This window comes from Oryctolagus cuniculus, chromosome 17 (genome assembly GCF_051225735.1).
Source record: "Oryctolagus cuniculus isolate XC-2025 breed Fujian yellow rabbit chromosome 17, ASM5122573v1, whole genome shotgun sequence".
Classification (NCBI taxonomy): domain Eukaryota; kingdom Metazoa; phylum Chordata; class Mammalia; order Lagomorpha; family Leporidae; genus Oryctolagus; species Oryctolagus cuniculus.
The window spans coordinates 38,911,920-38,926,608 of NC_142883.1; the positions used below are offsets into that span (position 1 = coordinate 38,911,920).

A 14,689-nucleotide genomic window follows, 5' to 3' on the forward strand; every position below is an offset into this window, starting at 1 on the left:
GCAGGAACTGACTAATAAGGAGATGTCCGCGCAGATGGAAGTCACATTTCCCACTAGTGGCCTCACCTAACTGTGGTGACAAGCAGGATGAAGCAGTTATTAATGAAAAGAAAGAGACAGAAAGTTGAACAAGTAACTAGGAAAGTTTTTGTGTATTAGCCTGAATTAGACATTAACCATTACAGTTCAGATGCTGGTATTATTTGGAGTCAGTTTCATCAGTTTGGAAATACCCCAAGCCCATACTTAGCAGGTAAGACACAAAATAAATCAAACTAGAAGTTATAAAATTCAGAGAGATTTCTGTTATCCAGTGAGCTGGTAAGAGCTAGGAATGAAAAGGAGTAATTGTGCAGGATATAACTTCAATCTCAATCTTAGATGTCTTAATACTTGTTTTAAGTGTCTTTTATGGTTGCCCACTTTCCATTGTCTCCATGATTACCTTAATGAGGCTGTCATTTCTAAGCTAACTAAATTAGGATACAGAAAAGGAGGTGGGAGAGGCACTAATTTCAGGAAAAGAATATTTCAAATGATGAAAACTGAGTAGAATTTTCCTGAAAGTTTTTAGTTGATACTTAAGTCCAAATTTTCTGCTGGTGGTATAGTTCAGTCAGTCCCTAATCTAACCACAAGGCAAGCCACAGGAGTTGTAGCCATATAATGGCACTGAGAATACTACTGACATTCAACTACTGCAAAGAACAGTCCCTTTACCGTGCCTAAAGTAGTGTTGCAAGGGACTCAGTTGGTGTTGAGCTACACAATGTGTCACTGCACTGTTAACACAGTAATTGGGTGGGAAATAGTTATTTGCTGGTGATTGGCTATAACTTATGCACTAAGATGATTTCAACAGTTACATGAGCTCTGCAACAGAGCCACAGAGAACAGAAAGTCCAAGAGCCTGTTCACAGGCTCTAGCTCACCTACAGATACCAAAGGAAATGCCGTCGTTCAATGGCAGAATACTGTAACAGATTACTAGTTAACAGACTAATAGCTCATATATCCAAGATTGACTTTCTCTAAGGAAGAAGTTTGCTTGACTCTAAGAAAAGAAAAAAATTCCCATTTTATCAGTGACTGACCTGGGTTACCTCCTTTAAGGTACACTGTTTCTTCTTCTTTTTTTTTAAGATTTCCTTACTTACTTGAGAAGCAGAGTTACAGATAAAGATGGAAAGACAGACAGACAGACACAAAGAGAGAGAGAGAGACAGAGAGAGAGATCTTCCAACCACTGATTTACTTCCCAAATGGCTGCAATGGCGGGAGCTGGGCCAATCTGAAGCCAGGAGCCAGGAGCTTCTTCCAGGTCCTCCCACATGGGTAGCAGGGGCCCAAGCACTTGGGCCATCTTCCATTGCCTTCCCAGCCCATTAGCGGGGAGCTGGATCGGAAATGGATCAGCTGGGACTTGAACCAATACCCATATGGGATGCTGGCACCACAAGGCAGAAGCTTAACCTACTAGGCCACAACACTGGCCCCAAGGTACATTGCTTCTAAAACTGCACAGTTTGCTGGTTATCTAAAAACATTCTCTTAATTACAGGTGTAGATCTTTATTTTTTTATTTAAAATTTTACTTATTTACTTGAAAGGAAGAGTGACAAAGAGGCAGGGAAGGATACACACACACACACACACACACACAAACACATACAGGGAGGAAGGGAGAGAGAGGGAGGGAAACAGACACAGACAGATCTTCCATCAGTTGGCTTACTCCCCACATGGCCTCAACAGCTAGGGCTAGGCCAGGCCAAAGCCAAGAGCCCAAAACAATGGAAATCTCCCACGCGAGTAAAAAGGAACTAAGTACTTAGGTCATCTTCTGATGTCCTCCCAGGCACATTCGCAGGGAGCTGGATCAGAAGCAGAGTAGGTGGGACTTGAACCAGGACCCTGAAATGGGATGCCAGCATTGCAAGTGGTAACTTCCTCTCCTTCACAATACCAGCCCCAGGTGTAGACCTGAAGCTCAGCAATTCCTGTGTTCCTTTGTAGCCGTTTCATTTCTTTTACTGATCCTTTTCAGAAGTTACTGAACTGAGGGCCGGCGCCGCGGCTCAGTAGGCTAATCCTCCGCCTAGCGGCGCCGGCACACCGGGTTCTAGTCCCGGTCGGGGCGCCGGATTCTGTCCCGGTTGCCCCTCTTCCAGGCCAGCCCTCTGCTGTGGCCAGGGAGTGCAGTGGAGGATGGCCCAGGTGCTTGGGCCCTGCACCCCATGGGAGACCAGGAAAAGCACCTGGCTCCTGGCTCCTGCCATCGGATCAGCGCGGTGCGCCGGCCGCAGCGCGCCGGCCGCGGCGGCCATTGGAGGGTGAACCAACGGCAAAGGAAGACCTTTCTCTCTGTCTCTCTCTCTCACTGTCCACTCTGCCTGTCAAAAAAAAAAAAAAAAAAAAAAAAAAAGTTACTGAACTGAAGGGAATCTAAGGCATACATCTGACACACAGCTCATCAATAGCTGTTACTCAGGAGTCAATGTATGATTTCTATCACAGACAATAATTGTTTTGAAAATTCTAATGGCATCAAAAATCAATCTGTGTTTATTTCTATCATGGTTTGGAATTTAGAAGGCACAGAGCATCTCCAAGGTAAAAATATGTTTTTTTAGTTACTGGACTGCAACTTTAATTTTATCTTCAAAGAGCTTTTCTGAAAATCATAAAATAACTCATCAAATCGGTGAAAAGACTAACTATACAAAAGCTGTTAAACAAACTGATGAGAGAGAAAAATTGTCATGGAAAAGTACAAAAATGTTAAGATCATACAAAAGGTAAAAAAGAAAAAAAAGGCTTCCATCAGAAAAGTATGGGTGCGAAGAGGTTAACTTCCTGACAAGGGGCAAAACTTCCTTAGAGCGGTCACTTTAGGTTCCTTATGTCAGACAGAATTCACTGTTGAGAACAGTAAAAACCCACAGGGGAAGTTCTGCATCCCTCACAACATGTACTACCTCACTACATACGTATGTATCATTTGTCTTTGCTCACTAGAATGGAAACTTGCAGTTTCATACAAAGCAAAACAGAAACACCTGTCTTTGCAGCTTCTAAAACAAACAAACAAACAAACAAACAAAATCCCGCTGACCACATTCACAGGCCTACACCTATTCAGGTATACTATTACCATATGATCACACTCTGTGTGTAGAACAGATCAACCACATAAGTTACATCAGCTGAATTCACTCCACATCAAGGTGACGGTTATATTTATACTAACAGAAAAGAAGGAAAGTATCTGTAGAATACACTCACAAGAGAACAACCAGAAGGGCAGGCACAGAATAAGGATGGGCACGCTCCAACAAGGAGATTGACAAGAACATGTAAGAAACCCATTTTGACTCAAGTTGTGTGCCAAAAGGGCATGCCATTTTAAAAGCTCTGTCTATAACAATGATTTTTGAAGGTGACAGCCTCCTTAAAAAAAGCATACAAGAATCAATCATCTGGGAGTCATGGGATGTGTTTTCTCTACATCACAGCAATCCCCCATCTTACTCTCCTTTGGTTTAAGAATCACAGATGTTTTCACTAACTATTATTGATGGCTGGGCATTCAGGTTTGTTGTGGCAAACAGTAATTAATTGATGAATCAATTAACTGAATATGGCAGTTCTGGCAAAAGGTCACAATTCACTAAATCTCAAATTTCACAAGTATGACAATGAAAGATGAAGAACAAGATCTAATGGAACTATCGCCTAGATATAAAAAGAAAAGAATTTCTTCTAATGAATATAAAGTGCTAAGATGGAAGAACAAAATTGGATAGACAATCCAAAATATGAAATGTTCTCAATTTTCAGTATCCAATTACATAAAATGAGCAAGGGGAAAAAGGACCCTGGGACTGAGCTACTCCATCTAAATTAGTTAAATTCAGTTACTTGCTAATTTGACAGATTGAATCTCCTAATAGAAAAGCACAATGGAAAAATACCCTGGGGAGGAGGGGAAGAGTAAAGATAGTGTCCAGGTGTTGCCTGCAGTACCGGCATTCCATATAGGTGCTGGTTTGAGTCCTGGCTGATCCAGCTCTCTGCTATAGACTGGGAAAGCAGTGGAAGATGATCAAAGTCCTTAGGTACCTGGACCTGCGTGGGAGACCCAGAAGAATCCTGGCTCCTGCCTTCAGATCGGCACAGCTCTGGTTGTTGCAGCCATCTAGGGAGCGAACCAGCAGATGAAAGACCTCTCTCTCTGTCTACACCTCTCTGTAACTCTGCCTTTCAAATAATAAAACAAACAAATCTTTTAAAAGAAAAATTAAAGAGCCATGCCTATTTCTTTATAAAAAAATAAACAGTGTCAGAGATGTCTGTTACAGTATAAGGGGCCAAAGAGGCTCACCAGAATATAACTTTTTTTGTGGAAATTACTGTCTTAGTTTAGAGATCGATTTGTGTGTGTGTTTTAAATATTTATTTGAAAGACAAAGTTAGAGAGAGAGAAAGAGAGAAGGAGACACAATGAGATCTTTAATCTGCTGGTTCACTCCTCAATGGCTGCAATGGCCAGGGCTGGGCCAGACAAAAGCCAGGATCTTCATAAGGGTCTCCCAGGTAGGTGGTAGGGGTCCAACTATTTGAGATATCCTTTGCTGCTTTCCCAGGCCATCAGTAGGGAGCTGGATTGAAAGTGGAACAGCTGGGACAGAAAAACGAGTGCCCATACAGCATGCCAGCATCTCAGGTGGCGATTTAACTTGCTATGCCACACTGCCAGCTCCAGTGAGATCATCTTTTAACATTTCTATCTAACTCTCCATTTTGAATTTCATTTGACTCATATTCTCAACTCTGGCTGCAAAATTAAAATAACTTGGATAACTTAAAAACAGCCAATATAGGTCACATCCCCCAGAAGATTTAATTGCTCTTGGACCCAAACATTGATAATATTTTTTTTAATGTAGAGGTGGACAAAGAGAGATCTCCCATCCATTGCTTCTTTCTCCAAATGCCTGTGCAATAGCTGGTATAGGTCAGCTGGAATCTAAGAGCTAGGAACTTCACATGAGTGGCACAGACCCAACTACTTGAGCTATCACCTGCTATCTCCCAAAGTTCACATTAGCTGGAAGCAGGAGTGGAGCCAGGACTCAACCCAGGCCCTCCCATATGGGATACAGGCATCTCAAGCAGCATCTTAACCACTGCATGAAATGGCCATCCCCTACGGTACATTTTGAGAAGTACTGCTCTTAAGACAAGGATGCAGTCAAGAAATCGCACTATCCACACAGATTCAGGGACAATTTTGAGGATTATCTTTCTCTTTAAATCAGTCAATTTTCACAAGAACATTAAAGACTTAAAATTTTTAAATTTCTTTTTAAGATTTTATTTGAAAGGCAGAGCTATGGAGGGAGAGAGAAAGAGGGAGAGGAAGAGAGAGAGAGAGAGATCCACCAACCACTGGTTCACTCCCCAAATGGCCATAACGGTCAGAGCTGGGCTGGTCCAAAGCCAGGAACCAGCAGCCCCTTCTGGGTCTCCCATGTGGGTGCAGGGGCCCAAGGAGTTGGGCCATCTTCTGTTGCTTTCCCAGACACACTAGTGGGGAACTGGATCAGAAGTGGAACAGCCGTGTCTAGAACCAGTGCCCACAAGGGATGTGGCTTTACCTGCTACACCACAGTGCTGGCCCCCAGTAAAGGTGTTTTAAAAGTGGCACAGTCAATTATTGATTAAGGAAGCCATCCTCCACACAAGCAGATTTGGACATTACTTATGATGTTCTTTAAACGAATTGTGGCTCTCTTAGTGAACATGTATTTAACCACAAACAGATCCGGGGCAAAAAATACGGGCTTTTATTCCTTCTAATTTTGGTTTCTGAGATATATTTGAACCCCATAATAAGCTGGAAACAACTTTCTGAAGCAGTACCATCAAGAACACCATTTAAAATTCTCCACTCAGGAAAAGCTGCAGAGTTACATGGGAATATTAGAGGGCACAGCTAGCAAAGACCATATAATATCTAGAAATCCAGGCTGGAAAACCAACTTACTTCACTACTCCCCTAAAAATATTCTCACAGAAAGAAAAGAAAAAAGAATAAGCTTCCTATGTGGCAATGGCTGCCTCTACAACCCAAGCAAGTTCTAATAGCTTTTCTACCTAAAGCAATACTTGTGAGAATGCTCACAGATGATTAGACAACTATGCAAAATGTGTACAAAACTAACTGGTTTGAGGAGCTGGCAAAATGAAATGGACATATCTCTTAGCTAAAGTGAATCAAGAAAATAGAGTGGGCCTGGTAACATCAAAATGCAAGGCCTCCTTCTCCCCTCCAAACTTGCTTGTCACCAAATCCCTCTTAGTCACTCTTAGGTTCAAAGTGTCAAGTGGGAAGGCACCAAGGGAGTACTAAGTCAGAAACATTAAGAGGAGGCAATATTCTCAAGTTGTGGTTGATATGTCAACAGAATAAAGGAGCTATTTTACTTAGATTTTTTATTTATTTATTTGACAGGTAGAGTTTACAGACAGTGAGAGAGAGAGAGAGAGAAAAAGGCCTTCCTTCCGTTGGTTCACTCTCCAAATGGCTGTGACGGCCGGAGCTGCGCCAATTCAAAGCCAGGAGCCAGGATTTCTTCCTGGTCTCCCAGGTGGGTGCAGGGGCCCATGCACTTGGGCCCACTGCTATCCCAGACCACAGCAGAAAGCTGGACTGGAAGAGGAGCAACCAGGATGAGAACCTGGTGCCCAAAGAGCTATTTTAATTTTATAGAGAATTGCTGGGTCCCTCCAGAAATACTTAAATATTCACTTGTCAGTCCCCTGGGTCTGTAAGGAGGCTATACAAAAAATGCAGAATGACCACATGAGGAAGCTATTCTGTTTGTGTCAGAAATCAATCCTGTTTACTAAAGACATGAATATGAAAAGCAAATGCTTATATTCCCAAGAAAGACAACAGGAGCACTCATTTCTGTCAATATAAGCTAAAGTACACAGCTTGGTCAGTAAAGAGATTCTGGAAGTAGTGACTTTCCATTAGCAAAAACCAAAGAAACATGACTGTAACCCTATTTCCTTAGAATCTCTGCCAGCTGAAAAATAAAACAATCCTGTACTGTCTGGCATAAACCCCAGACACAATACCGCTCATAAAGTAGAAGATGCCAGTATGCATAGTAGAGACGGAGGCTGCTTTGTTTATGTAATCGCTAAGAACATGTATTTTTGTATTGATGGTATCTGCCCCCCAATGATGTCAGAAAATAAATCAATCTGTTGGGCATCTTTATAATCATCAGGTTGACACGCATTTCACTTGCAAGTGTCTTGCTGTAAGAGGCTCTCTAATTCCACCAGAGGTAAGTAGCAAGCAGAGAGCCATGTCATGAGACCAGTTATTTTTTTTGGCCTTTGCTCCACAGATTAAAGGTCATCCCTTAGTATTTCTCATTTATCTATTCACCAACAAAAAATAATTTTGGTTCTCACTGGTGATACATAATCACAGATATTTCTGGTCATTGGAGCCTTTTAGTATTAGAATCCTGGAAGCTAATTAAATTGGAAGTATGACAGGGCAGAGAAGGTGGAGTCCTTTCCAACTGTAATAAAGGTACTTATTTTTTTTTTTACACAAAAATGGCTCAAATAGCTGTCTCAAAACCTTTTTAGAATTAGACAGGTATAAACCAATAAAATATAAAAAGAGGTTGGAAAGTCTTGAAATAAGATGATGTATAAGAGGTCACTTTAATGCAGTCTAGGTCAAAAGAATTTACAGGGGGTTATCCAGAGTTAAGCAGGAGCAATAATAAAATCTGGAAAGGATGTTAAATATTAATATTACTGAATATCAAAAGTTCTATTTAGAGGCAAGACAACAAAATAATCTCATATACTAGCAGACATACCCTGTATGAGGAACAGTATTATAATCAACTCTCTAAAGACAGATAATCCTGTCATTTCTCAAAGGCCATTACTGCTCATCAAGGAAAGATCAAGTTCCAAAAAGCTGAATAATTTAAAACTCTCTAGCATATGAAGAACTAAAAATAACCAAAAGAAATGGGGAAAAAGGATGCTTACCAGACTATCTAGTCCTCCTCCCAAGAGGTCTACTGCTCCCATCTGCATGGAAGACACTTGTGGCACATTGACAGGAGGACCAAGGTCAAGGTTTAAAAGATCCCCCAGAAGGTCACCTTGAGAGGGGATAACCTGCGGCTGTTCCAGGTTACTTGCAGTTGTGGTGCCAACAGGACTGTCACCTGCATCAGTGCTGCAGTCACATACAAACAAGAGAAAAAAAATCAGTTTTGTCTGAGACACAACTACAAGGCAACATATAAATGTCAGATATATAACTATAAAAGAGCATAAAAATTCAATTAACAAATGCATTCTTAAAAATAAAACTACATAGGTTTTGACAAGAGATGAACATAGAGGAGAAAGGAGAATGAATAATCAAACAACAGGGAGTAAACAAAAAAGAAGATGCAAAATATCAGTGATGACCCTAATCATCATAGGGGAGGGGTGGGTATCTGACACAGCTATCAGCACACTGCTTGGGGTACCTGCATCCATAGGGAGTGCCTGGGTTCAAGTCCCAGCTCTGCTTCTGAGTCCAGATTCCTACAAATGTATACTCTGGGAGGTAGCAGGTGATGGATCAAGTAACCTGATCCCTGTCACCCACATGAGACCTGATTTCCAGACTTCAAGCTGGCCCGCCTTGGCTGCTATGGACATTTTGGGAATGAATCAGTGAATGGAAGATTTCTCTATCTTTGTGTATGTACCTCCTCCCAAATAAAATGTAAAATATAAAAAATCATGGGCGGGGGGCAGCACTGTGGCATAGTGGATTACGATGCTGTCTGTGATGCCAATATCCCATCTGGGTACAGGTTCAAGTCCCAGCTGCTCCACTTCCGATCTAGCTCCCATCTAAAGCACCCCAGAAAGCAGCAGAAAATGGCCCAAGTCTTCCAGCCTCTACATCCATGTGGGAATCACAGATGAAACTCCAGGCTCCTGGCTTCTACTTGGGCCCAGCCCTTGCCGCTGTAGCCATCTGGAGTGTGAACAACAGGACAGAAGCAAACACTCTCTCTCTTAACTCCACCTTTTAAATAAAAAAATAAATCTTTTTTTTTAAAAAAAGAATCTATGGGGAGGGGTGATATGAAAAATAAGATGCTCACAGTCCTCTATTCTGCTAAGTTTCAAATAAGAAAAACAAGTAGGGAAGTCCAACAGATAGTTAAGGACAAGGACTGGCAATGACTGCTAAAGAAGTAAATTTGGGGAGAAATTCATATACTCATACACACACCTAAGGTAAAATCACCAAGGATAGGGACAGGATGGTGATGTGGTAAGAACAGGAGATCTAGAATCAGAAGTCTAACAGATCAAGTCTTAGTTCCACTAATCGCTACTTGCGTAATTATGAGTAAGTGACAATTTCTCTGAAACAAAGGTTTCTCATTAATAAAATGATAATGATATTGTTAGAGAAGTCTGCAGTCATTTCTTTGTCTCACAGCAATGAAGAATTATGACACAGGGGCCAGTGTTGTGGCCTAGTGGATAAAGTCGCTGCATGCAATGCCAGTGTCCCACATGGGTGCCAGTTTGAGTCCCAGTTGCGCAGTTTCTGATCCAGGTCTCTGCTAATGGCCTGGGAAAGCAGTGGAAGATGGCCCAAGTTCCTAGGTCTAGTCTGGCCCGGCCCTGGCCATTGAGACCATTTGGAGTGAACCAGTGAGTGGAAGGAAAGTGTCTCTTTCCTCTCCTCTCCTCTTCAGTCCCCTCCCCTCCTCTCTTCTCTCTCTCTGCCCCCCCTCCTTGGTAACTCTGCCTTTTAAATAAATAGATTTTTGAAAAAAAAAAAAAAAAAGAAAATTATGCCACAGACAGTAATCAGAGGGTGGGAGGCAAGTGAAAAGCAAGTAAACAAGGCAAGTGAAAGCAGATTTTATTGAGAAACAGATTTCTGCTTGCCAGGAGGGGTCCCCAAGGGGAGGGTCCATCAAGGTCTGGGTATTGGGAGCTTCAGTGGGAGTGCCTATCAATTGGTCAATTTTTTATTCTACATAGTTTCAGTACATCAAGTGTCTGCTTGGTTTTTCTGTCTCCTGTGTAGTGGACATGGTTCTTGACCAGTTAACAAACATTACCGTGTTGACTACTTGGGAGATGTGACAGTTGAGAAATACTGTTGACCTGACCAGTTAAGGCAGGTTATGCCTACCTGATCAGTTGCTAAGCACTTGTGACATGCTGCTTTGTGGTATGTTCTGGTATAATGCCAGAGCCTAGTTTCTCATATGGTTACTAGGGTATTGGACCCATTGTGTTCCCATCAATCTTTTCATTTTCTTGGGCAATGTCTTTTGTCTAATCAGCAGATGGCAAGTATCACCATGGCTCCTTATTCCCACAGGACCCCTTCCTGTCTGCTAACTCTCCTTACTCCTCAAAATACCACTTAAACACAGGGGTCTATTATAGTGAGGATCAAATGAAAACATGGCCAAATGGTAAAATCTTGTAATATCAATGGAAGAAAGGGTTAACAGGGGCCAATGCTGTGGCATGTTAAGCTGCTGCCTGCAACACTGGCAACCGTATGGGTACTAGTTTAGGTATCAGGTGCTCCACTTAGCTCTCTGCTAAGGCACCTGGGAAAGCAGCAGAAGATGGCCTACATACTTGGGCCATGGCACCCACATGGGAGACCCGGATGGAGTTCCAGGCTCCTGGTTTTTGATTGGCCCCTGTCATTGTGGCCATTTGGGGAATGAACCAGAAAATGGAAGATCTCCCTCCCTCTCCCTCTGTCACTCTGACTTTCAAAGAAATGCATAGATCTTTAAAAGAAAGAAATGGTTACTAAATAAGTGTCCAAAGAGAATAAACAGAGGGGCACAGACACAATATTCAGTGAGATTTTTGATGCCACCAAGACAAATGATCAGAGAAGAGAATAAACAGGCAACTGGAAAGATTAAAGGCAAAAACAATCTGAGATGACTTAGGGGGGAAAAAAAGTCAAGAGAGAGGAGAAGGAACCAAATATATTAAAATATTAAGAAAGAAGTCAAAAGAGGAAGTGATTTCACACAGACCTAGCAAGAAATATATATCTTAAAGAATAACATGAGAGAATAAAATGAGCTACATGAAAAGTAGATAATCATGTTCTAAAGAATACATCTTGGAGCTGGAGCTGTGGTGTTAGTAGGTTAAGCCTCCACCTGCAGCACTGGCTTCCCATACGGGCACCAGTTCAGGTCCTGGCTGCTCCACTTCTGATCCAGCTACCTGTTGATGGCCTGGGAAAGCATCAGATGGTTCAAGTGCTTGGGCCCCTGCACCCATGTGGGAGACCCAGAGGAAGCTGCTGGCTTCTGGCTTTGGATCAGCCTAGCTCCACCTGCTGTGGCCATCTGGGGAATGAACCAGCAGATGGAAGACCTCTCTCTCTGTTTCTCCATCTGTCTGTCTGTAATTCTGCTTTCAGCTAAATAAATAAATCTTAAAACACACACACACACACACACACACACACACACACACCTTTTTCTTTTGGGGGCTGGCACTGTGGCACAGTGGGTTAAGCCAATGTCTGCAATATCAGAATCCCATATGGGTGCTGGTTCAAGTCCTGATTGCTCCACTTTGGATCCAGCTCCCTAATGATGCGCCTAGGAAAACAGTGGAGGACAATCCAAGTCCTTGGGCCCCTGCACCCACGTAGGAGATCTGGATGAAGCTCCTGGTTCCTGGTTTTGGCATGGCCCAGCCCTGGCCATTGCAGCCATTTGGGGGGCTTAATCAGCAGATGGAAGATCCCTCTCTCTCCTTCTGTTTCCCCTAACTCTGCAATTCTGACTTTCAAATACATAAATATATAAATATATATATATATATATATATTTTTTTTTTAAAGAGGGGTCAGCACTGTGGCCTAGTGAGTAAAGCCACCGCCTATAGTGCCAGCAGCATCCCATACTGGCGCCAGTTGAAGTCCTAGCTGCTCCACTTCCAATACAGCTTTCTGCTATGGCCTGGGAAAGCAACAGAAGATGGCCCAAGTCCTTGGATCCCTGCACCTGCGTGAGAGACCTGGAAGAAGCTCCTGGCCCCTGGCTTTAGATTGGCTCAACTATGGCAGTTACAGCCAGTTGGGGAGTGAACCAGCGGATGGAAGACCTCTCTCTCTCTCTCTCTCTCTCTGCCCCTGCCTCTCTCTTTCAAATAAATAAATAAATTTTTTTTTTTAAGAATATATCTGGGGCCCTCACTGTGGCATATGCTGCCTGCAGTGCTGGCATCCTATATGGGTGCCAGTTAGAGTTCCAGCTGCTCCACTTCCGATTCAACTCTCTGCTATAGCCTTGGGAAAGCAGTGGATGGCCCGTCCTTGGGTCCCTGCACTTGCATGGGAGACCCGGAGGAAGCTCCTGGCTTCAGGTTGGCACAGCACGTTGGCTGTAGCGGCCATTTGGGGAGTGAACCAACGGAAGGAAGACCTTTCTTTCTGTCTCTCTCACTATCTATGACTCTATGTGTCAAATAAAAAAAAGTATATGAAATTAAAAGATCAAATAACTACATAACTGTCATCAAAGCAATATTTTTTAAAAACGCTGTTTTTCTAAAATACAAACTATTTACTACTTCACTCTCATAGAACAGCTGACAGCAGTATTAATATTAAGTAGGCCGGCGCCATGGCTCAATAGGCTAATCCTCTGCCTTGCGGCGCCGGCACACCAGGTTCTAGTACCGGTCGTAGCGCCGGATTCTGTCCCAGTTGCCCCTCTTCCAGGCCAGCTCTCTGCTGTGGCCCAGGAGTGCAGTGGAGGATGGCCCAAGTATTTGGGCCCTGCACCCCATGGGAGACCAGGAGAAGCACCTGGCTCCTGCCTTCGGATCAGCGCGGTGCGCCGGCTGCAGCGCACCAGCCGCGGCAGCCATTGGAGGGTAAACCAATGGCAAAGGAAGACCTTTCTCTCTCTCTCTCTCTCTCTCACTGTCCACTTTGCCTGTCAAAAAAAAAAAAAATATATATATATATATATATATAAAGTAAAAAATATTTCTCCCTTCCCAAGTCATTTTAAAAGACCAAGTAAAGTAGACATTTTTAACCTTTGGAAGGGGCAGAATAAGGCTTAATAATTTATCTTACTTTTAAAATTTATTTGAAAGGCAGAATTGGAGGAGAGGGGAGAGGGGGGAGGAAAATAAGAGATTTTCCATTTGCTGGTTCACTCCCCAAATGACCACAATGGCCAGAACAGGGCCAGGCTTCATCTAGGTCTCCCACATTGGGTAGGGGCCCAAGCACTTTGGCCATATTTCTCTGCTTACCCAGGAGCATTAGCAGGGAGCTGGGTTGGAAGCAGGGCACCTAGGACTTGAACCAGCACTCATATGTGATGCTGGCTTTGCAGGTGGCTTTACCTGCTGTGCCATAATGCTAGCCCCAGAATAAGGTTTTCAAGTGTTGATCTATTTCTTTTCAGAAGTGTATCATTTATTAATCTTACACTACGGAAGAAAAGTAATTTCAGTACTATTATAGGCACATTTTTGTGGCAATATATCATCCCTATGTGTATCAAAGGAGATTTTCTTATATTTGTATTTTTTCCTTCTTTTTTTTTTTTTTTTTTTACAGGCAGAGTGGACAGTGAGAGAGAGAGAGACAGAGAGAAAGGTCTTCCTTTGCCGTTGGTTCACCCTCCAATGGCCGCCGCTGCAGCCGGCGCACCGCACTGATCCGATGGCAGGAGCCAGGATCCAGGTGCTTTTCCTGGTCTCCCATGGGGTGCAGGGCCCAAGCACCTGGGCCATCCTCCACTGCACTCCCTGGCCATAGCAGAGAGCTGGCTTGGAAGAGGGGCAACTGGGACAGAATCCAGCGCCCCGACTGGGACTAGAACCCGGTGTGCCGGCGCCGCAAGGTGGAGGATTAGCCTATTGAGCCACGGCGCCGGCCCTATTTGTAATTTTTAAAAAAAGATGTATTTAATTATTTGAAAGGTAGAGTTACAGAGAGGGAGAGGCAGAGGCAGAGAGAGAAAGAAGTCTTCCATCCACTAGTTCACTCCGCAAATGGCCACAACAGCCAGGGCTGGGCCAGGTTGAAGCCAGGAGCCAGGAACTCAACCCAGGTCTCCCATGTGAGTGCAGGGGCCCACACACTTGAGCCATCTTCTGCTGCTTTCCCAAGAGCATTAGAAGGAACTGGATCAGAAGTGGAGCAGCTGGGATTCAAACTGGCACCCACATGGGATGCAGGCACTGCAGGTAGTGGCTTAACCCGCTACCCCACCGCTCAGGCCCCTGTTTGTATGTTTGTTGTTGTTGTTGTTGTTTTTTACAGGCAGAGTTAAATAGTGAGAGAGAGACAGAGAGAAAGGTCTTCCTTTACCGTTGGTTCACCCTCCAATGGCCACTGCGGCTGGTGCACTGTGGCCAGTGAACTGTGCTGATCTGAAGCCTGGAGCCAGGTGCTTCTCCTGGTCTCCCATGCGGGTGCAGGGCCCAAGCACTTGGCCATCCTCCACTGCACTCCCGGGCCAGCAGAGAGCTGGACTGGAAGAGGGACAGCCAAGACAGAATCCGGCGCCCCAACTTGGGACTAGAACCTGGGGTG

At 43.7% G+C, this 14,689-nt stretch overlaps 1 protein-coding gene across 15 annotated transcripts in view; it reads right to left on the reverse strand.

Moving 5' to 3' along the window:
• The window catches only part of AP2B1 (adaptor related protein complex 2 subunit beta 1), a 153,451-nt gene that overhangs the window by 66,645 nt on the left and 72,117 nt on the right, over positions 1–14,689 (reverse strand). For all 15 annotated transcript variants that reach the window (XM_002719241.6, XM_008271129.5, XM_089317387.1 and 12 more), the window contains one exon: positions 8,095–8,287. In XM_002719241.6, coding sequence (XP_002719287.1) covers positions 8,095–8,287 — 193 coding nt within the window. The remainder of the gene's footprint in view (positions 1–8,094; positions 8,288–14,689) is intronic.